Genomic DNA, 22,500 nt, shown 5'->3' on the forward strand with positions numbered 1-22,500 from the left:
CCCCGTGCTGTGCCGTCACTACTGTTGTCACGGGATCAACCGGCCGAGTTGCTATCTGTTTATCTCTCTCTCTCTCTCTCTCTCTCTCTCTCTCTCTCTCTCTCTCTCTCTCTCTCTCTCTCTCTCTATCTCTCTCTCTCTTTCTTTCTTTCTTTCTTTCTTTCTTTCTTTCTTTCTTTCTTTCTTTCTTTCTGTCTTTCTTTCTTTCTTTCTCTCTCTCTCTCTCTCTCTCTCTCTCTCTCTCTCTCTCTCTCTCTCTCTCTCTCTCTCTCTCTCTCTCTCTCTCTCTCTCTCTCTCTCTCTCTCTCTCTCTCTCCCTCCCTCCCTCCTTTTCCGTGATGCCTTATTACAGGGCTTCTTTATGGGTTTATGGTCCTGATAGAGGCCCTGTTTATTACGGGGCCTGGAGCCATGGACGACTGGCTGACTTGGAGGTGTGCCGTTGCACTGGGCAGGTGTGTGTGTGTGTGTGTGTGTGTGTGTGTGTGTGTGTGTGTGTGTGTGTGTGTGTGTGTGTGTGTGTGTGTGTGTGTGTGTGTGTGTGTGTGTGTGTGTGTGTGTGTGTGTGTGTGTGTGTGTGTGTGTGTGTGTGTGTGTGTGTGTGTGTGTGTGTTAAACTGATTAAACAGGGATGCAAAAATAGGAAGACAGTTCTTGCTTTTATTGTGTTTTATTTTTGTACACCAAATTATGCTTGTGTGCCTGCATGTGTGTGTTTTAATCCTTGTGTGTGTGCATGCTATATGTGTGTGTGTCTGTCTACGCACAAATGAGATATATATTGCCTTTCCGTGGCCTAGTTCTTTTCAAGTTTCAGTGTGCGATTGTGCATGTAGGTGTGTTCGAAAAATAAACACACACCCTAAAGACCTACCTCTATCTTTACATGTGTTATCTGGGGAGATACAGTGCTACAAAGAGTCATCCATTACTCTGATGTCATTTGTCATATGCTGTTGTGTTTATGTATTTATTTTACTCTGTCCACATGTGGTGCAATGACTATTTTAAGACATCAGGCCCCAGTGAGACCTGGCTGCTTCTGTGCATGTAGGCCTTTGTCTCAGTAGATGCCTGCACACTAAAGAGCAGATTACACTTATGCTTCTGCGTCCTTTGGGCAGTGTTGCCAGATTGGGTGGGTGCCCGCCCAATTGGGCTACTTGGGACGAGCGTCTGTGGGTAAAAACGGGAAAAATTGGCCATTTGGCGTTTTTTTTAAGCCATTTTGGGCCCATAGAAGTCAATGTAATTTGTTGAATTTGGGCGGAATTTACCGCATTTTGACGTTTTTTGAGAACCTTTTGGGCGGGATTTGGTCAGACACATCTGGCAACACTGAGGACAGAGAACATTGATTTCATATTTCGCAGAATATTTACAGGTTTGCCGCCTAAACAATGCATAAATTAGCAAAAAAAAAAGCACAAAAAGGGGAAAAAGCATAAATTAGGCTTAACACGTCCATACAGTAGCTGTAAGCAGGTTTTTTTAGGGCTCAGATGTCAGGTGGTACAGCCAGTGCTAAAGGCTGTAAATGAATTAGCAACTGCTAACTTCTAACTACTAATGTAGTGCAAGCAATATGCTTCTTAGATAATCCGTTAAAAAACAAAAGAAACATAATGTAATCCATACTGTATTGGCATTAGCTGTGGTTGCATCACCCTGACCTGTGTTACTACTACAACGTCATTGACCCAGATGTACTGTATGCATGTAAAGATTTGGCCTTTACATGCTGTGTCCCAATAGTTGTAGGCCTACAGTATCTGCAGAGACGTGTGCCTTGTGTGCTGTGTGTGAGTGTAGAGACGTGTGCTTTCTGCTGTGTGTGAGTGTAGAGGGGGGGCAATCGCTATTCCGACATAGCGCTATTCCGACATGCCGCTATTCCGACACTTTTTAGGGGTTAGGGTTAGGGTTAAGGTTAGGGATGTCGGAATAGCAGCATGTAGGAATAGCGGCGGACGGTGGAAAATGTGTCGGTATTCCGACAATAGACATTAACGTCGGAATAGCGACATGTCGGAATAGCGCCACGTAACCAGTGTAGAGACGTGTGCCTTGTGTGCTATGTGTGAGTGTAGAGACGTGTGCTTTCTGCTGTGTGTGAGTGTAGAGACGTGTGCTTTCTGCTGTGTTTGTGAGTGTAGAGACGTGTGCTTTCTGCTGTGTTTGTGAGTGTAGAGACGTGTGCTTTCTGCTGTGTTTGTGAGTGTAGAGACGTGTGCTTTCTGCTGTGTTTGTGAGTGTAGAGACGTGTGCTTTCTTCTGTGTTTGTGAGTGTAGAGACGTGTGCTTTCTGCTGTGTGTGTGTGAGTGTAGAGACGTGTGCTTTCTGCTGTGTGTGAGTGTAGAGACGTGTGCTTTCTGCGCTGTGTCTGTATCTGGGTCACTCCCACCTGCTTCCCTGTATTGCGGCAGTGTGTAAATAGGTTGGTCGCGGTTGTCTTTTGAGCCGTGTGAATACAGGCTGTACAACATGGACTCATTTTGTTTGGCCAATGACTGATGTGATTAGTAACTCGGGGGGCCTTGTGTGTGCGTGTTTGTGTGTGTGATTTCATGTGTGTTGGGTGTGTGCGTCAGCGCGTGTGTGTGTGTGTGTGTGTGTGTGTGTGTGTGTTTGACTGATTGTGTGCGTGTGTGTGTGTGTGTTTGACTGATTGTGTGCGTGTGTGTGTGTGTGTGTGTGTGTGTGTGTGTGTGTGTGTGCGTGCGCACGCGTGTGTGTGTGCTTACGCTCTGTCTCTGCTCTGGACTCTGTTCTGTTTGCTGTCCTGGTGGTGAGGAGGGCCTGCTAACCATGTGCAAATAGTCCCTGGCACACACACACCCGCACACACACACACACACACACACACACACACACACACACACACACACACAGACACACACACACACACACACACACACACACACACACACACACACACACACACACACACACGCGCACACACACGCACACACACACACGCGCACACACACACACACACACACACACAGTGCCTGGCAAATACACACTGCCACCCACTCGTGTGCCTGGCCTGCATTTCCAAAAAGCAGTTGCATCACACAGCGCCCTTGATTCCCTGGAATTTACACAGAAATGTATTATTATTAGAAGAAGAAAAAATGAGTTGGAAAGGAATTTTCAGAAGCAGAAATAAATCATCTGCCTTACTTTGGGAGAAAACAATGTGTTTTTATCCCTCCCTCTTATCCATGTGTTTTTCCCCCATCATGGATGTTGTTATTCTTTCTCTGGAGTAATCCGATAATCATCTTTGGACTTGTACGGGAATGCAAAGCCAGATCGATGTGATGAGCTCTTTGGATGTGGGGTCGCAGTGGTCTGTGCTGGTGTGTTTGTGCAAACACAAATGGTCCCCATGTGTATGGTGCACGTGTGCCGTTTCATCACCACTAACCCCCCCTGGGCATTTACACAGAAATAAGTGATCAGAACTACAAGTAAATCCTTTCACTTGCATGAAAAATACTCTCCCAAGCCAAGCAGTTTCTTTCATATTTGCTGTGTTTTTTTCTTTAACAGTCACTTCATCGTGTTCATTCATTTTAGACCGATGCAGGAATGTAAATCCGGACTGATGTTAGGAAGTCATCGGAAGGTGTGCGTGCGTGCGTGCGTGCGTGCGTGCGTGCGTGCGTGCGTGCGTGCGTGCGTGTGCGTGCGTGTGCGTGCGGAGGGTCGAGGAGTAGGTGTGGGGGTCAGGGAGTGGGTGTGGCTCAGTATCTTGGCTAAGGGCAGCAGGTTAATACTGAGCAGTAAAGCTCTCTCCTCTCCCTGAAGCCTACAAAGGACAGAGACATGTCGAGGCTAAGTTTACTGGTAATGTCTTTTACTGTCCTGTGTTAAGGACGCCTGTCTCCCGAGTGCACTGCTAAACGGTGAGCTCATTCAGGCCAGAGCTGAGTGCTTGCAGGTGCATGGGCTGGAGTTTCCTCAATATTACGACCAGACTGCACGTGGTAATTGTAACCTGAAGCACCTAACGACTGCTTAACGACTGCTGCTGCTGGTATGGGATGGTGGTGTCTCTGATGAAGGTCTGTGTGACCGAGTGAAATGATGAGCCTTAAGTTGAAGTGAATTAAGTTTTTGTTTTGGCAAGAGATGAGTGTTGCAATTTTTGTTAGGTTCATCAACCCAGATGTCATTGCTTTTACCAGTACTGCTTGGTTGGTCATTGTTGAATAAACACCTGAGTATAAATAAGCTTCAAGGCCACGGTTTTCTGGTGAAGCACCATAGAGATATGGCTCGTTATCTGGTTTGGCACGGATTTGGATGGGGGATGTGGAAGAGAAGACTATTAGTCCATGCACAAATGGCAAATATCCTCCTGACTACCAGGGGAAAAAAAGTTTAAAAATCTTTGTTTTTTTTACTCCCCCAATTGTTTGAAGGCAAAAAATGAGATTGACAACTTTTTTTTCGATTTTTTATTTTTTATTTTAAAGATTTAATGTGTCCATTACAGTGGACATTGGAAGGCCGTACATTGAAAATGTACCTTAATTGCTATCAATCAATCTGGATGAAAAAGCACAACAATCAGTTTAATAATTAGTAAATTTGAGCATTTATGAGTTTACAATGAGTGTTTTATTGGTTTGAGGTGGAAACTGGATGTGTCTGTGACCATTATCATTCATGCAGGTCATCTCAAGTCAAAGCAAATTTGTTTTAAGCAACTGGACTTGCAGTTGAAGCTTAAATGACATGTTGTCCCTCAACTCAGAAATTTCACCAGAGTTGACTAATTTTATAGTTCTGATGTGTGAAATATGGGTTATTATCTCTGGAACCAACACGTGTTCATGTCTATAGGATTAATTTAGTCTTAATTTAATTTTTGGTTGAAATATTGTCCTGCAAAGTTCAGACACACATCAGAGTCATGCTCCACATGGGGCGACAAATGCATCAATAGGGAATGTTCTGCTTGTTCTGATTCTACTTTTCCTGCTTGAAATGAATCCTAAGAGGTCTCTGAATCTTCAGCATCTTACTCAAACATCACATCTAGGATTATTTATCAATAATGTGCTGTAAAGTGTCTCTCCTTCTGATTCTGATACTGACTTTCTGACTAGAAAAATACTAACAAAATGGAAGATGTCACTACCAATGTCCATTTTAGAGGACATTTCTTTAACGCCTAAATATGGGAATTAAATAATGTTACATTAATTTAGAAATGGTTTAATTGTGCTCTGAAGAGATTGAAATAACATATAAAGATTATGTTTTAAGACAATAATTGCCCACTTTAAAGTATTATGCATTTACTTTCCCTTTAGCCAAAAGCGGCCTATTTTTAATGGACACCATTTTCCTTGCATAGAAATAGAAAGTTCCCAAAACCCCACCCCTACACACATGGTATCATTGGAAAGCTCTGAATGTCCTCTTCAAAGACCATTGGGAGTTAGCACAGTAGTGTGTATGGGGTGGGAGATATTGCGGTTTACAAATGTCCTCTAGAGAGGACCAAAATGAACTGCTGGTAGTCAGGAGGATAAAGGACTTTGACTTTGACTTTGACTTTGATTTGAGAATGTGGCTGGCATCAGGCACTGACGACAAACATGTGGTGCCATGGTGGTGGTGTGGGCACCTGTGTCTCCACTCACTGGACATTGGGTAAGAACTAAAGCATGTTTGGGTTGGGGGACAGAATGGGATGGGATGAATTTGACAGATGAAGATGTGTATGATGTACATGGTTATGTGGGTTGCATCAGACAAAAAAAGGCAAGCGGTTTAAGTGACAATGATGTTGGCTCCTGTCTCCTCACTAGATGCTGTGTGAAAAGCGTTCACTGAAGAGGGACAAGAGTGGAGGATGTGTGTGTAGGCCCACGGGAATTTGGGTTACAGCAGACAAAAAAAAAACCTAGGCGGAACTGACCGCAAGCACATGATGGCGGTGGTATGGGTGCATGTGTCTCCACTAGATGCTGGGTGAGAAGCAGGAGGGGTTGGGGGACAGTGATTGATGTGAACATGAAGATGGGCAAGATGTATATGGAGATATGGGTCACGTGGCAAAGATTTGAACCAGTTTCCCTTGCAGTTGAAATGCAATTGAACTGGCAGCAGCAAGCACATTGTGGTGGTGGTGTGGGTGCCTGTGACTCTACTGGCTGAGTAAGATGCACTTGAGGGATTAGGAGACTGTGACTGTGATGTGATCGTGAAGATGTGTAAGATGTGTATGTGGGAATGTGGGTCACACCAGAAAAAAGGCAGACCACCATTAAACTGACAGTAGTGTGGGAGTCCCTGTCTGTTCACAAGATGATGTGTAAAAAGCATGCACTAAAGGGGTAGAGAACAAGGATGGGGGCATGTATAGTAGGCCGATATGAATATGATTCCTAAATAAACCCCAGATTGTTAAATTCACAGCAAGGTCATGGAGGTAGCTTAATGACAGATAGACACGCCATACTCAAGCAGTGCACCGCTCAATGTTACTCTTTGTTTTCTATGTTTTTATGTTTCTATGTCATGTTGTATGAATGTATGCTGGGTATGTGAGTACTGAATACAATGCAGTGGGTAAACCCCAAGACAAATTTCTCCTTGGGGACAATAAAGGCAAGGCAAGGCAAGGCAAGGCAAGGCAAGGCAAGGCAAGTTTATTTATATAGCGCATTTCATACACAGGTGCAACTCAATGTGCTTCACAAAGTTAACAAATGTAAATGAAAGGAAACAGGGAAGAAAGAAGGAAATGAATTAGAGTCAAAAAGCATTTAAAAACATTAAGATAAAACATAAGGTAAAAATAATAATAAAATAAAATAAAATGAAACAAATTAAATAAAAAATAAAAATAATAAGAATAAGTAATTTAAGCTAGGGGAAAGCATCTGAGAACAGCTTTGTATGATAAAGTACACTCTCTCTCTCTCTCTCTATAGTGTGGGTGTGTCTCCACAAGATGTTGAGTAAAACGGATGCACTGTAGGAAGTAAAGATGGGGGGGATGTGTATGAGAATTTAGGTTGCATCATACAAAGAAAAAAGCACAGGCAGAATTGACAACAAGTGAAAAAAGAGAAGTCCGCGACACTGCTTGTCTATGTATTATTTAATCGAGCGACGTTTCGACCTTCAGGTCTTCATCAGGCAAATCTACTCTCATTGTCCTGCACCTGGCCCATCGGGTGGGATGTGCACACATCTACTTCTCTGAAGAAGAATTGACAACAAGCACATGAGCACTTGAGGGGTTCGGGGACTGCAATGGAGATGAAGGTGAAGATGTGTAGGGAAATGTAGGTCAAGACAGACAAAAAAATACAAGGAAAAAATTGAATGAAAAGTCTGCGACACCAAGCTCCCGTTGCTCTTTTTAATAATACATTAAAAAGAGCAACGGGAGCTTGGTGTCGCGGACTTTTCATTCAATTTTTTCCTTGTATTTTTGTTGGTCCTGCACCCAATTTTTTGAGACGGATGTGCGTGTTTTCTCTTTAACTACTAGACAAAAAAATGTCAAACAGCAAAGCACACGTGGCTGGTGGTATGAGTCTCTCTTCTCTAGATGCTTGTACAGAGGGACGGGGATGGAGGGGTTTTTTGTTGTAGGTGGATTTTTGATATGCATTGTTTGGGACGTGTGTATCATGTCAGACCGTTGAAAAGGCAGACCGTTAAACTGACAGTAAGCACATATGGTGGTGAAGTGGGTGTCTTGTCTCTTCGCTAGAAGTAAGAGGGGGGGTGAGGGGACTGAAATGGCAGCCATCAGGAACATGGCCACTGGCAATAATAATGATGATGAGGACTTTGCTGCACATGGTGTTGTGCGCAGAGGGGATCTTGCACATTGAAAGGTGCACTTTAAAATGTGCACAGTACGGCAGTTTGTACCCAAGAATGTCACATGAGTCACACCCCCTCTCCTCACATCCCCCTCTCCTCAATCCCCCTCTCCTCAATCCCCCTCTCCTCAATCCCCCTCTCCTCAATCCCCCTCTCCTCACATCCCCCTCTCCTCACATCCCCCTCTCCTCACATCCCCCTCCTGCTAGCCTCTACCTGCCCAGTGCCCACGCTCCCCACCCCATCTCTCTCTCTCTCTCTCTCTCTCTCTCTCTCTCTCTCTCTCTCTCTCTCTCTCTCTCTCTCTCTCTCTCTCTTTCCCTTCCTCCCTCCCTCCCTCCCGCTGTCCTCTTCTCCTTTGCTGGCTCTGGCTGCTTGTCAGCTGTGAAATATTGATTGGGTGGCGAGCAGCAGTTAGCAGAAAACATGAAATTTTTATCCGTGCCCTAAAACCCTGGACCAGTCAAGCAGACAGGCGAGAGGTAGGTTAAGATACTGTACATGTACTTGCTGCAGAGTAGGGAAAGGTTCTGCACCTGAATAAAAGCAGCCACATTAAGGTGCACCAAATGCCCCTTGAAAATTAAACTTGGCAAAAATACTGCTCTGCTCATGCAGCATTGTTCCTTTCCACTATCATAACTTGTATTGCTTGTTAAGTTCTAGAAAACATGATTTGATTTGAATTGCTGTTTTTAGCTAAATCTAGCAAAACTAGTGAGGAAAGTCATTTGGAAGAATACTCCTGTTCCCTTTTGATATCAAGGCCCCAAAAGCCCAAAATCGCTAACGGATTGGGTACATGGGTGTTCAAACATGGCTTAAAGATAAGCGCATGGGGGCTAAAATCTGAAGGAAGTTAAAGGAAGGCTGCCGAACGCATGCACATGGGGTTTAAAATCAGGGAAAGTGGAAAGGCATCTGGACCATTCTCCCAAATTAATATATTTTCTAGTTTTGATCAAAATAGGCAAAAAAAAGTACTTTTCACTGATTTTGCAAAAAAAAATACTCATTCACTGCCATTCAAAATTACAAGCATAGTGTGCCTCCCTTTGACATTGATCAACTTTGCTATTTTTTACAAGGACGTTGCGTTAGTATACGTTAGGAGCAATACTGCAGAAGCAGAGCATGATTTTCAAAAGGCGGGTGTTTGATGCAGCCTTCTCCTTCTTCCTCTCTTTCCCTCTTCCCTCTCCCACCTTTGGGGCCTGTCCTCCATTTTACTGATGCAACCCATAGAGGACAACCACTTTGGCTTTGCTCTAGCACTATGTAAGGTGGCGTTATTTATCAGTTTGTGCGGAGAGGGGAATTGTCCTTTAAAAAGACAGACAAACAAAGAAAAAGTCTCACCCGCTGACATTCCACTCGCAAGGGCGATCACTTCAGCTTTGGTAGCTATGTACGGTTGTGTTATTTATCAGTTTGTGCGGACAGCCGTCCTCTAAAAACAAAAGAAACAAAGCAATAACAATCCAGTGCATTCACTGCATAGCAGGGCGGTGACAGGAGGTCATTAAATGACTGATCTGAGAACAGATCTCCCCAGGCTCCCAAGGTGTACTGTACCCACTACACTGAAGCTTTGTCATAACACGCCTGACAAAGTGGGTCATCAGCACACAGGTACTGTACAGGTTCCAAAAAAAGTGTGTAGTGTACGTAGTAGGACTGTAACGATACACTCAACTCCCGATTCAGTTCGTATCCCGATTTTTGACCTACGATTCGATACACCCCATGATTTCTCATTTGCCAATGTTATAAAATAAAATTATGAATAAAACTAGGATAGATTGTGGGTAGAATAGGTTACAAGAGGCTACAAATAATTTAAAAAAAATATATATATAATGTTATGATGATTTGAAGCTTGGAAGCACCATCACTTCATATCATGTGGTAGTTTTCTGGACTGATGTGTGTCAAAACTTTGAAAGGGTGTATCACGATACTGGCTCCTTGTATCACGATACAGTATCGTGAGTCTGTGTATCACGATTTCTCGGTTCGATACAATATCGTTACAGCCCTAGTACGTAGTAGGCATTCAGCCGATCAGGGCAGTTTGTTTTACTACTCCTGCTGTTGAAAGAGGGACACAGAGAAAGCGAGAGACAGAGAGACAGAGAGAGTAAGAGAGCGTGCGAGAGAGAGCGTGCGAGAGAGAGAGAGAGAGAGAGAGAGAGAGAGAGAGAGAGAGAGAGAGAGAGAGAGAGAGAGAGAGAGAGAGAGAGAGAGAGAGAGAGAGCATAACGGAGAGAGAGAAAGAGAGAGAGCATGCATAACAAAGAGAGAGAAAGAGAGAGAGCATGCATAACAAAGAGAGAGAAAGAGTGTGCATAAGGAAGAGAGAGAAAGAGAGAGAGAGCGTGCATAACATAGAGAGAGAGAGAGAGAGAGAGCGTGCATAACATAGAGAGAGAGAGAGAGAGAGAGAGTGCATTAGAGGCTGATGGGGATGACTGCTGCCTGGTGTTGCGTGATGGGCGTCAGCTCCCCCAGAGCGAGCACGAGCCAAGAGCTCATCCTCCCTGCCCTCCTACTGTACCCTCCAATTCTGCACAACAACAAACCCCCCCTCCTTCCCTCCCTCCTTCCCTCACTCCTTCCCTCCCTCCCAGAGAACCAGCTGACTGCCATACCAAAGAAAGTGGATCTAACAAGAAGCGTCATTTTGTTTCTTTTCCGGTATCCACTTTATGTCGGGTGAACGCCCCTTTAGGAGACCTTCGGTTAAGGAGACCTTCTTGCGCAAACACCTCAAAAAGAGAAGAAGTAGGGGACAACGCCCCCTTAGGAGACCCAACTTGAGCACATGCTTTTGCATTGAGTGGGCGTCATTTGCGATATCTTGGTCTGATTCAGTATTTTTGACCATACTACTCTGCCCAACCTGTTATTCTTCCTCCCAGCCTGCCTATCCGCCAGACCGCCTTATGCTCATCCCTCTTGATTGCCCCGTTTGAATGCCTATCCTCCACCCAATTGCCCCCCCCCCCCTTTAACCGATCGCTCGTCTCCCCCTGCCCCCATCCAGCCCTATGGGCCCCAGCCTGCCGGCCTTTCTTCCCTCCATCCATCTCGCTGCCCTGTCCTTCTTGCCCCCCTGTCCACCCGACTGCATCTATCCAACCCTCCATCTCTCCCAGCTGTCCTGCCATCCATCCCTTTCCTCGGCCCACTTCCCTGCTCCCTGGCCAGCCACTGCCTGCATCCTTCTGTCCGTCCCTCTCACATTCCAGCCCTCCTCCATCCATTCTCCATTGCACCCTTTATTCTGTTCCTCTATCCACCCGATTGCCTCCATCCCACTCCCCAGCCCTTAGCATCAGCTCATCCTCTCAGCAGGCTTCTGCTTGGCCACTTGCCCCCTGCTTGCCTCCGCTCCACTTCACTCCACTCCACTCCTCTCGTCTCCCTTCCATCTCTCCTGCTCTTCTGCCTCTCAACCCAGCCCTCCATCCTGCCCCAACTCACTTCCTCTCTGCTCTCACCTGCTCTCACCCACATGCTTACCAACATCTACCCAATATCTCCCTCTCCCCTCAAACTCTGTGGCCCTCTCTCTCCTCCCTCCATGCCTCCCCTTCTGCTTGCCCTCTTGCCCTCTTGCCCTCTTGCCCTCTTGCCCTCTTGCCCACTTGCCCACTTGCCCTCTTGCCCTCTTGCCCACTTGCCCACTTGCCCACTTGCCCATTTGCCCCCTGCTCCTCTCCTCTCCTCTCCTCTCCTCTCCTCTCCCCTCCTCTCCTCTCCTCTCCTCTCCTCTCCTCTCCTCTCCTCTCCTCTCTCCTCCGTCCTGCTCCCCTATATCAGCTCATCCTCTCAGCAGGCCTCTGCTTCCAACCTCGTCGGCCTCCAGTGGGGAAAAGCAGTTTAGCAGATTAGATCACTGGCCCGTTCCCTGCAAAATATTATCCTCCGAAATGGACGGGCACTCGATTTTGCACGGCCCATATACAGTGCTGTCCACATAGCACTTGCCTCACCGCAGGTGGGTTTTTATGAGTGGGGGGATTGGTGGAGGCAGGAGGATGGAGGAGGAGGAGAGAGAGAGAGAGAGGGGATCGCCTGGCTTATAGGGCTGTTGTAGTATATCGCTGGAATAAGTGAAATGGTCACCTCATTCATCTTTTCCACCCACCCTTCCGTGACCCCAGCAGCCCTTTCCCTCCCACCTTCACTCACTCACACTACGAGTGGTTAGGGCATGTTTGCAATGCATCATGGGTATAGAACTTGCCTTTTTTCATGGGTCTTCCTGTGTGGAATGCATGCATGCAACCTCAGTCCTCAATATTCCAACCCCAACCCCATCTCAAAACTCAGCTTTAGCCCCAGCCCCAGCCTCAGCCTCCACCTCAGCCGCTTTAGTTACATAATGTCTAAATAATGATACTGCATTCCTCTTCATCTGAGCTCTAATTGAGTCCATTCGTTAGAGCCTAATGGCTTGCCTGCTGGCTCCCCACTGGGTCTGAGAGCTGTATTTAAACACCATTTAAATACTTATATACTTGGGAGATGCATACAGTAAGTGAGAAGATGAGTCCTCAGTTGAAAGTGGAATGGACCTCTCTCTCCTCCCCTAGTTTTTATTGAACTTTTGCATGCGTGTTAAAACCATGCTACTTAATCAGGACCCTGTTTCTCGACAGTATTGTTGCTAACTAGTTAGCAACGTAGTAAGTTGCCTATCGGAAATTGCATTGCAACCAGGTAAGTTGCTAACTCAGTTAGCAACGACACTGTCTAGAAACGGGGTCCTGATTGTTTGTTTGCATACGTAGCCTAGAGGTAATGGTGGAAAGCTCGCACATCCACAGGAACGTCTGACCTGGGAGCAGGACCACAAGTGACTAGATGATTCAGAGAAAAAAAGTCAGCTGCACGACCAGGATTTCTTTTGCTCCCAGCATTTTATTTTTTCGTGACGTTTCGGGTTTTACCCCTTCTTCAGACGTCTGAAGAAGGGGTAAAACCCGAAATGTTTGCATACGTAGCCTAAACATGTCTCTGGTGATAGCTGCAAATGACAAACTGGCTTGGCAAGAAGAGAGTGAGGTTATTTTGCGCTGAGGGCTCTCTTTGGGAAGCTTTCCTTTGTGTTTTGTGTCCCTGTATGTTCTCTGTGTGTGTCTGTATTCTCTGTGTTTGCCTGGAAGAGTTTGTTTACAATGTGGGGTTGGCAGTGATAGAAAGTGATGCACACAGGGCATGGTGTACAGTACATGGCATGCCCACTCCAGCCATGGCACACACTGGCACAGCACAGCTCAGCACAGGGCATGTAGCACCCTGCACTTCTCAGGCCCCACAACGGCACCATTGTCTCTCAAGCCCCGATCTGATTTTCACTGCCCATTGCGGTAATGAGGACCCTTTTCTCTCCCAGTGCGAGCGTGCCTGCGTGCGTGCGTACGTGCCTGCGTGCAATTCTAATGTGTGTGTGTGTGTCTTAATTTGTCTGTGTGGGTTGTGTGTGTGTGTCCCTACTTGTATGACAGAGACAAGTATGTGTGCGACTTGTCAGCATTAACTGCTTGGAATGGTGTTGATCTTTTGAGTTTCATATTGTCAAACTCAATTACAGTTCTTTAGTCCAGACCGTCTGTTGTTTGTTTGAATATTGAGTCTGAGTTGTTTGTTCTCCTCCTCCTCCTCCTCCTCCTCCGCCTCTCTCTAACCATCCTGCCTGTGTGCTTGTATGGTTATGTGGTTAGCTGCGTCTTTGGCATCGCCTCTCTCTCTGCCCACAGCATATTCTGCAAAACAGCTGGGCAAAGCCACACACACTCAGAATTGTACATGCACGCCCACACGCACATACATACTCACCTTTGCTCTTTCTCTCTCTCTCTCTCTCTCTCTCTCTCTCTCTCTCTCTCTCTCTCTCTCTCTCTCTCTCTCTCTCTCTCTCTCTCTCTCTCTCTCTCTCTCTCTCTCTCTCTCTCTCTCCCTGTCACACACACACATGCGCTCCCACACACACACGCATGCACACANACACACACACACATGCGCTCCCACACACAAATACATGCGCACACACATGGTCACACACACACACAGACACACAGACACACAGACACACAGACACACACAGACACACAGACACACACAGACACACAGACACACAGACACACACAGACACACACAGACACACACAGACACACACAGACACACACAGACACACACACACACACACACACACACACACACACACACACACTCACACACTCACACACAGACACAGACAGACACAGACAGTCAAAATATGTTTAGCAAACAAGAAGCAATGGATTAGTCCCTGCATGCCCTAGTACACAGCATGTGCCAATCACGATGGCTTTACTCTGTGATGTCACATTCTAGTCATGTGGTGATTGGTCATCTGAGGAGATGCTTGGCCACATGTAGTCTTCCGTGATTGGCCGTCCTCAACTAGCCTCAGGTTCAGGCATCCTGCTGACTCTGCCTACTTCAGATGCCTTCTGTACTTGACACTGTTATATGGGGTCTGTCACTTCTTAACCGTTCCCCTCTAGCCTGTTTTTGTTATGACTTTGGTGATTGTCCAGCATGGCGACTCTGCTTACGTCATATGCACTTCACTTTTATACAGGGTCTATCACTTCGTAACCCTACCGCCTGTCTTTGCCATGACTTTTGTTCCTCCAGGCAGCATGACTCTATTTACTTCAGATATACTTCACTTTTATATGGGATCATCTGTCACGTCATGACCCTACCCCCCTGTCTTTGTCATGACTTTGGTGATCATCCTCATCCGGCCTTATTGTACCTCCAGGGCAGCATGGCGTCACATCAGCTTGACGTCAGATGCACTTCACTTTTATATGGGGTCTGTCACTCCGTAACCCCCCCTGTCTTTGTCATGACTTTGGTGATGATCCTCGTCTGGCCTTAGCTCTTGACACCATGACGACTTGATTTACTTCAGATGCCTTCATCACGCTTCCTTTGCGGTCGGTCGCTTCTGTAAGCCTGCCCCCTTTATCTTAGTCATGTCTTTGGTGATCGTCCTTGTCTGGCCTTAGCAGCATGCTGACTCGGCTCACTTAAAAGATGCCATCTGTGCATCACATTCCCTTTGGGCTCTGTCGATTCTTAACCCTCACCCCACCCTGCTCTGGCTTTGTCATGTTAAGAGGAACAGCTGTAAAAATTCTCAGCACAAGTTTGGTTGATGCCCAAACTGATTTTGCTTGCTTGCTAAAACTAGGGTTTTTTTTTTTTAAGTCTGTGGCCATCTGACCTAGCCAGGCTGCGCCCTCCTAGTGACTCAACACCTTCAGTGTTGCTTCTAGTCAGGCCAGGAGCAATGCAAACATCGTTTCACAGCTCCAGAAAAATCGGGAACTCCTCCCACATTGTCAGGAAGAAAAAAAACAGTAGCAAACCAAAGGAGGTAGGTCAACCATGCCATTTGAGAAACGTAAATTGTTGTGCTCTAGGTCAGACCAAGTCTTGAAGAGATTTGAAAGTCGATGATAATCAGGCTACATCTGACTGGCCTTTACTTCTATCCTAAAGCAAAGAAAGCTCCCGCACACTGTTCACATTTGCATGGTTTAATGCAACGTTTCGGTCTACTGACCGAATTGCTTGAAGAAGGTCAGTAGACTGAAATGTTGCATTAAACCATGCAAATGTGAACAGTGTGCGGGAGCTTTCTTTGCTTTAACGTTGGTGACCTAGGGGTTCCACTCCTACGCACCTGACCAAGGAGGTGTGCAAGAATTCTTCACTTACTTACTTTACTTCTATCCTTACATGACCTAATAAGAGGCACACATGCATGTATGCACACATACACGCATAACCCCAGTACCAGCCATCTCTCCATTTGGCTCTATGATACACCCCCATCCCTCATCCATTCCTCTCATCTGGGTAACCGCTCATCGGAAGCCGCCATACAGCCCAGATGCTAACCCCTGTCCCCAATTGTCTGCCTGATGCACCACTCACTCAACATGCCCATCCCACATCCGTTCCACTCATCTGGGTATCCACTCATTGGAAACCGGCACTCTGTGGAAATCTGATATAATTATGAGTGGGAGGGAGAGACAGAACAAGAGAGAAGTAGGAGAGATAGTGGCTGGATTATGATAAGCATCTTAGGCTGATCTGCAAACAGCTGGCTTTGTTGGAAAAGCAACTACATCCATCCCCACCCCCCCTTTCTCCACCACCACCACCACCACCAACCCCCCCTCCTTGATTCCTTTTATCGACTCTTTATCTCTTTGTTTCCTTGTTTGTTTTGCCATCATCGTGTCTTATCACGTCTAGGCATTTGATTTGTTTTTGCCCGACCTATGTGGAGTTCAGTGCGAGTGGCCGTAATCCTTCTCAGTCTGTTGTTGTGGCGCTCTCTTGTTGTGGATGGAACTTCTCCTTTCAGCAGACTCTAGACATGTCTGACCCTGTGTGTGTGTGTGTGTGTGTGTGTGTATGCATCAGGGATGGAAATAATCACTCGTCCACCCGCCAATGACGGGTAGATTTTTACGCAGACGGGTGAATTTGTCAACCCATCCCCCACTTTGACGGGTGAAAACTGTTCAGGCACTGTCCGTCCGTGTGCCTGTGTGTGTGCATGTGCGTGTGCGAATGTGTGTTTTTGTTTTTATACACATATTCAATTATATTTGCTAAATCAACCGCATATTTCCATTCATCTTTTGAGGTTGCCCTTCCATCCCTCTCCCTGTTTTAAGAGTGAAATAAAAATAGCCTTCTAACGTGTTATGTGTCTGTACTATGTCTGTCTTGTCCTGCAGAGCTGAAGCCCAACTGTACGAGCCATGGCTGCCAGTATGAGTGTGCCGTCACCATGGAGGGACCCGTCTGCTACTGCCGGAACGGCTACGAGGTGGCTGAGGATGGCAAAACATGCAAAGGTGCTCAAGTCACTTCCTCTGTGTTTCATTTTATCATGTTCAGTTTTATCACATTCAGTTTGTACCATTATTCAAAACATGTGAAGGTGCTCTTCTTGTTTTCTCTCTATTTCCTAATGATCTGATGGTAGTGCCGGGCTTGTTGAAAGTCTGTGAAATTCATACAATCAACATGTAATGTCAAGTATATCAAACATGTAAATCATAGTGCCATAGCAATCATGGCATGCAGTTAGGTATTTTGCATTTGTGTGACACATAATTTTTCACTTGAGAAGCATAATTGAAAAGTGACTCACCCCTGGTCTCATCTAATAGCCGTTATGCCTGCATGGTGTGCGTGTGCATGTGCGTGTGTGTGCGCGCGCGTGTGTGTGTCTGTGTGTGTGTCTGTATGTGTGTGTGTCCATGTGTGCGTGTCTGTGTGTACAGACTTCAACGAGTGTGCAGTGTACGGGACGTGTAGTCAGAACTGCACCAACCTGGACGGCTCCTACACCTGCAGCTGTGTGGAGGGCTACCTGGCCCAGCCAGACAACCGCTCCTGCAAGGCCAAAAATGGTACGCTCAACCTCTTTCAACACTTGATTGTGTGTATTCTATATTGCTTTATAGATTTTTAGAATGCTTTACTCTGACCTCTCTGATTTACATGGCATTTACATGGCAGTTTTTTTTTTTTACTACTTTGGGTGCGAGCGAACACATTTGGACATTTCTTGTAGAAAAAAACACACTCTCAACTGCTAGTCTTGTGGTTTTTTTTTAGTGGGTTAGCATGACAGACAGACGTCTCGGCCTAAGTCTTTCTTCAGGGTCTTCCATTTCCCTCTTCTCATCCCTCCCCCTCTTCTCTCCTCCTGTCTGTCTCCAGCACCAACGGATCGGCCGCCCATCCTACTGATCGCCAACTCGCAGAGTATCCAGGCGACGACCCTGAACCAGCAGCAGACGACCTTCTCGGTGACGACCAAGCAGACCATGGCCATGGACTTCCTGTATGCGGAGGACACGGTATGCTGGATCCACATGGGCGACGGGCCCGCCACCACGCTGCTCAAGTGCGGCAAGATCCAGAACGTCAAGAGCTTCACCGACATCCGGGTTGTCAACATCTCACTCAGCCTGCACCGTAAGTAGCACACATCGGTTACGTCTTGGGCAGTTGGATCTGTATTTGTATCAATGGCTGTTGATGAGTGAATGGTTAAATTCCAATATGCAGCCTCCCTTCCTCCACTTGTGCTTTTGGCCTCGCCCCGCCTCCTGGCCCCACCTCCGTGGAGAAAACAATAGTTTCCCCGCTGTCTGCCTAGCCACAACATTTTTTTGTAAATGAGATTGCAAATGAGAAAATGACATTAGAATTTTGCTTTTGCAAGATATTTAATTATTTTTTTGTCGTCTGTGACATCATCATGAGGTCACAAGCAGGCAAGGGAGGACGAAAGTCCGCATATTGGAATGAAGCCAATATGTATGGACCATATCTTCAAAGCCAAGAGATTCACCAACATACACGACGTAGTCAACATATCGCTCTGCCTGCCCCGTAAACGTTCTGAAGCGGCGGATGTTTAATCGGTGTCGATCTGCATCAATGGCTGTTGATCAGAGGGTGCATATCATGTGATGCCACTTCACAGACACGTGCGTCATCAATATGACTGTTTGATGAATGGCACCGTAAGAAACAAAGCCTTGGTGTTGTTTATATCACCCTGAGGTGGTGGATGTCAATTCTGTGTCAATCCATGTGAGTGGCTATTGATGACGGTTCGTCAACATCTCAATAACTTGGTCGGAAACGTAGCTCTGATGTAGCCCCCTGGGGCTCTGCCCATTGCTGGCTATTAACAAATAGTGAATGCAGTACTACTGGTAGTGTTGTGTATGTGTGTGCCATGTCTCTCCGCCTATGCCAGAACAGAAGTTGTCCCAAACTGTGGCCTTTTAATCTATGGCCACCGTTTACAAATGAATTGTGTGAGTCAGTTGGTGTAGATATTAAAACAGCCCTACATATTTTTTACAACCTTACCACAGTAATAAAGTAATTGTTTTTGCTGCTTTAAATCTTTGGTTACTGTCCACAAGTGAGTGAGTGAGTGAGTGAGTGAGTGAGTCAGTCAGCCAGTCAGTGTATATAGAGGTTGAACTAGGAGGACATCCAACTGAGTGAATTGCTTGAGGTAGGCTTGCAGCTAGTTTTAATGACGTCTCTTTCATCAACATATCCCCTCACCCTACTGCTTCACGTATCCAGCCAGGGGCAATTAAAGCAACACTTAGTAGCTTCCGCAATTGTAAAATGATATATTTTATATCTGATGTGGATTCTCGAAGGGGTGTAAAGCATGCCTGAAATCGCTTAGCCTGTAACCACACTGAGCAAAGCAGTTTGGAGAAGCATGCTATCTCTCTGAACTTCCCGATGAGAGACATATCTAGGCTTCCAACCTACATGTTGACAGACGAAAGATGAACTTTTTGGTGTTACTTTAAGAGATTTCTGTGGCTGCTGTCTTCAAGGGACTGAGTGAGTGAGTGAGTGCAGGGGTTTGGAACTAGGAGGACGTCCAAGTCAGAAAATTTGCTTGTGGTGGACTTGCTGCTAGTTTTAATGGCATTTCATTTTGTTTTGGCAGCCGTAGTGTACCCTTGGCTGTTAATTTTGGCTGTAGTTACTATGAGTAGAAGGTAACCTTGTCCTCACATCTCTCTCCTGTCCCCCAGCCAGGCTATTAGCTCCTGGCCTGCATTGCTGATGCGGTAGAGCAGTAATATGTGTAGTAGTGGTGGTATGAAAAGTGTGTATAAGTAAGTGATGGTAGGATTGGGAGCCGGTTGATGTTGCAGTATGTGTATGCAGGAGGAGCTACGGATTTTGTACGATATTTTCTTAACTACACCGTTATGGTCCCTTTGTTAAGTCCAGCTTGAAACACCTCGGACGTTATGACAGTTGCACATCAAGTGCATGGAAGGGGAAAAAAATAAGTGGCTCCTACTTTACTGCACATGGTGAATGGATGTGTCTGGACTATCCCTTCTTCAGCCAGGGTGGTGATTGGAGGGGTCGGAACTATCCCTTCTTCAGCAAGGGTTTTGTCCAGGCTCATCCTGTTGTTCCATTCATCCTAATTAAGCGTGCCATGTGGGTTCGCCTCATGCTTTACTACTTTCCCGCTCCGATGTCACTCCTCATTTTATAGTCCTGACGCCCATCACGCTCTGGCACGACACACACTGTGTAGGTCTCAGACAGCCGCTCAAAACACGCCGTCAGGTTTGGAGTGGACGCATCATGTGTAAGGCCTCTCTCTTTTTCACTAATACTCTTTCTGTCCGTTCTCTCTGTCTTTGTAACTCTTGTCTGTCTCTCTTTCTCCTTCTACCTCTCTGTCCCTCACTCTCTCGACCCCTCATTCTCTCTTTGTCTGTATCTCGCTCTAACTCTAGATCTCTCTGTGTTAAAGATCTCAGCTGTGCTCCATCACTGAGTCAAACCCTACCCGCACAAACACCGCACCACACAACAAGGCAAGATATAAAAAATGTCTTGCTTGCGAAAGTGTGCAGCCAAGCAGAATCAATCACACATTCCAAGTTCCTTCCTTTTTCTCAATGTACTGAATGAGAACGGCATGTTGCTGTGGCCTTAATGGCGGTAAACCAAGCCAGCCAGCCCTCCCAGTACGCTGTCACTTATTCAAGACGTGTTGGGCAGAAAGGAAACCACACGGAGAAAAAAAAAAAGGAAAAAAGTATTGCGCTGTTGAAATGGGAATTATTGTCTTGAATTGAGTTGATTTATCGATTTCTAGCAACATCGCACCACTGTGGCTATGTGCTGTCTATGGGAGTAAATGCACATGCACAGCCAAAGACATCTTCACAGTGACAGAAATCATAATTCCTCTGTGGAGAGAGACTGAATTTTTGCAAAAAAGATGAATTTTCTGGCAGCAGAACTTCTTTTTAATGTTTGAAATTTATGACAGGAAGCGAGTGGGGAGACAGAGACAGGGAAGGGCCGGCAAAGGACCCGGGCCCGGGCATCGAACCCGGGTCAGCCGCATGGCAGTCGTGTGCCCTACCGTTTGGCCACGGCAGGGCCACAGCAGCTGAACTTCTTAGGTGACTAGAGGGGAAAAAAGATACGTTTTAGAAATCCAGGCAACTTTATGGTGTCAATGTCATGGCCATTCAATAACCTCCTTCAGCAAATTCGACCATTTACTTTGGTTTGGCTGCCATTTAGTGTGTTATTTTCTGTACAGTAAAACTTAAATACGAGCTCCATCCACAGTGACAAAAGGCGGGGACATTTTTACTGACTGAGTTGATTTATTTATTCGGCTGCATCTGCATCACACTATAGCACAGCCAATGTGCACTGTACTGTCTGTGGCCAGAAGGGACATCTTTACCCAGAATGAGATGATTTATCCCATTGGATTAGCTTCTGTACCCAGGCCACTGCACTGTCTGTGCCCCCCTCTGCAGAAGCACTCACTAAGAGCTTTAGGGTGAAGAAAGAAAGTGCATATAAATACGGCTGGCAGATATTTAGTGCTCTGCTTGTTAGTGTTGAGTTACAAGTCTGCCTAGATAGAGGGCCCATCCTAGGCCAGTCCAGCTCAGCCCTGTCCACCCTATCCCAGCCTAGCCTAGCATTCTCAGAGAGCTTATATACACTCAACTCAGCCCAGCCTAGCCCACCCCAGCCCAGCCCAGCCCAGCAGCCCAGCTCAGCAGCCCAGCCCAGCCCAGCCCAGCCCAGCCCAGCCCAAGCCAGCCCAGCCCAGCCTAACCCAACCCAGCCCAGCCCATCACAGCCTAACCTAGCATTCTCAGAGAGCCTAAATACGCCCAGCCCAGCCCAGCCCAGCCCAGCACAACCCAGCCCAGCCCAGCCCAGCCCAGTCCAGTCCAGCCCAGCCCAGCCCAGCACAACCCAGTCTAGCCTGGCATTCTCAGAGAGCCTAAATACACTCAACCCAGCCCAACTCAGCCCGGCCCAGCCTAGTCTGGCATTCACATACTAGCCTAAATGAGCTCAACTCAGCCCAGCCATGCTCAGCCTGGCATTCCCAGAGAGCAGCACTAAGCCCAGGCTGACCTGACCCAGCCCAGCATAGTCTGGTACAGTCAGGGTTGCTGACCCACCCCACCAACCCCCCCACCCCCACACACACACACACACACACACACAAATACAATGTAATGGGGGGCCCTCTTTCTCTGGGCCCCAGGACAGCTGACCCATTAGATGTCTGGGTGTTTTTGTTTTACTTCCCCATGCCCCATTTAGCCGTAGGGGGAAAAAAAATCCACAACAAGTGGAACATTTTTTTCAGCAACTTTGTGTGCTTTTAGAACAAACGGGTTGATCTAATAAGGGAACAAAAAGGATGCATGCACGCATACAACACACACATACACACACATACACACACTCACACACACACACACACACACACACACACACACACACACACACACACACACACACACACACACACTCACACACACACACACACACACACACACACACACACATACACACATTTAGCTACAGACTGGAAAAGTCTGCCTTTCTCACGGAGCACCACGAAGAAGGAAGTAGGGTTTGATCAGATGCTGAAGAGAAGAGAACATCTAGACAGGACTTTAGGGAAGCTCCGT

At 46.5% G+C, this 22,500-nt stretch overlaps 1 protein-coding gene across 4 annotated transcripts in view; it reads left to right on the forward strand.

Moving 5' to 3' along the window:
* The window catches only part of lrp1ab (low density lipoprotein receptor-related protein 1Ab), a 256,132-nt gene that overhangs the window by 71,956 nt on the left and 161,676 nt on the right, over positions 1–22,500 (forward strand). For all 4 annotated transcript variants that reach the window (XM_063208181.1, XM_063208183.1, XM_063208182.1 and 1 more), the window contains exons 4-6: positions 16,690–16,809; positions 17,242–17,370; positions 17,684–17,941. In XM_063208181.1, the coding sequence (XP_063064251.1) occupies positions 16,690–16,809; positions 17,242–17,370; positions 17,684–17,941 (507 nt within the window). The remainder of the gene's footprint in view (positions 1–16,689; positions 16,810–17,241; positions 17,371–17,683; positions 17,942–22,500) is intronic.

The sequence above is a fragment of the Engraulis encrasicolus genome, chromosome 10 (assembly GCF_034702125.1).
Source record: "Engraulis encrasicolus isolate BLACKSEA-1 chromosome 10, IST_EnEncr_1.0, whole genome shotgun sequence".
In the NCBI taxonomy this organism is placed as follows: Eukaryota; Metazoa; Chordata; class Actinopteri; order Clupeiformes; family Engraulidae; genus Engraulis; species Engraulis encrasicolus.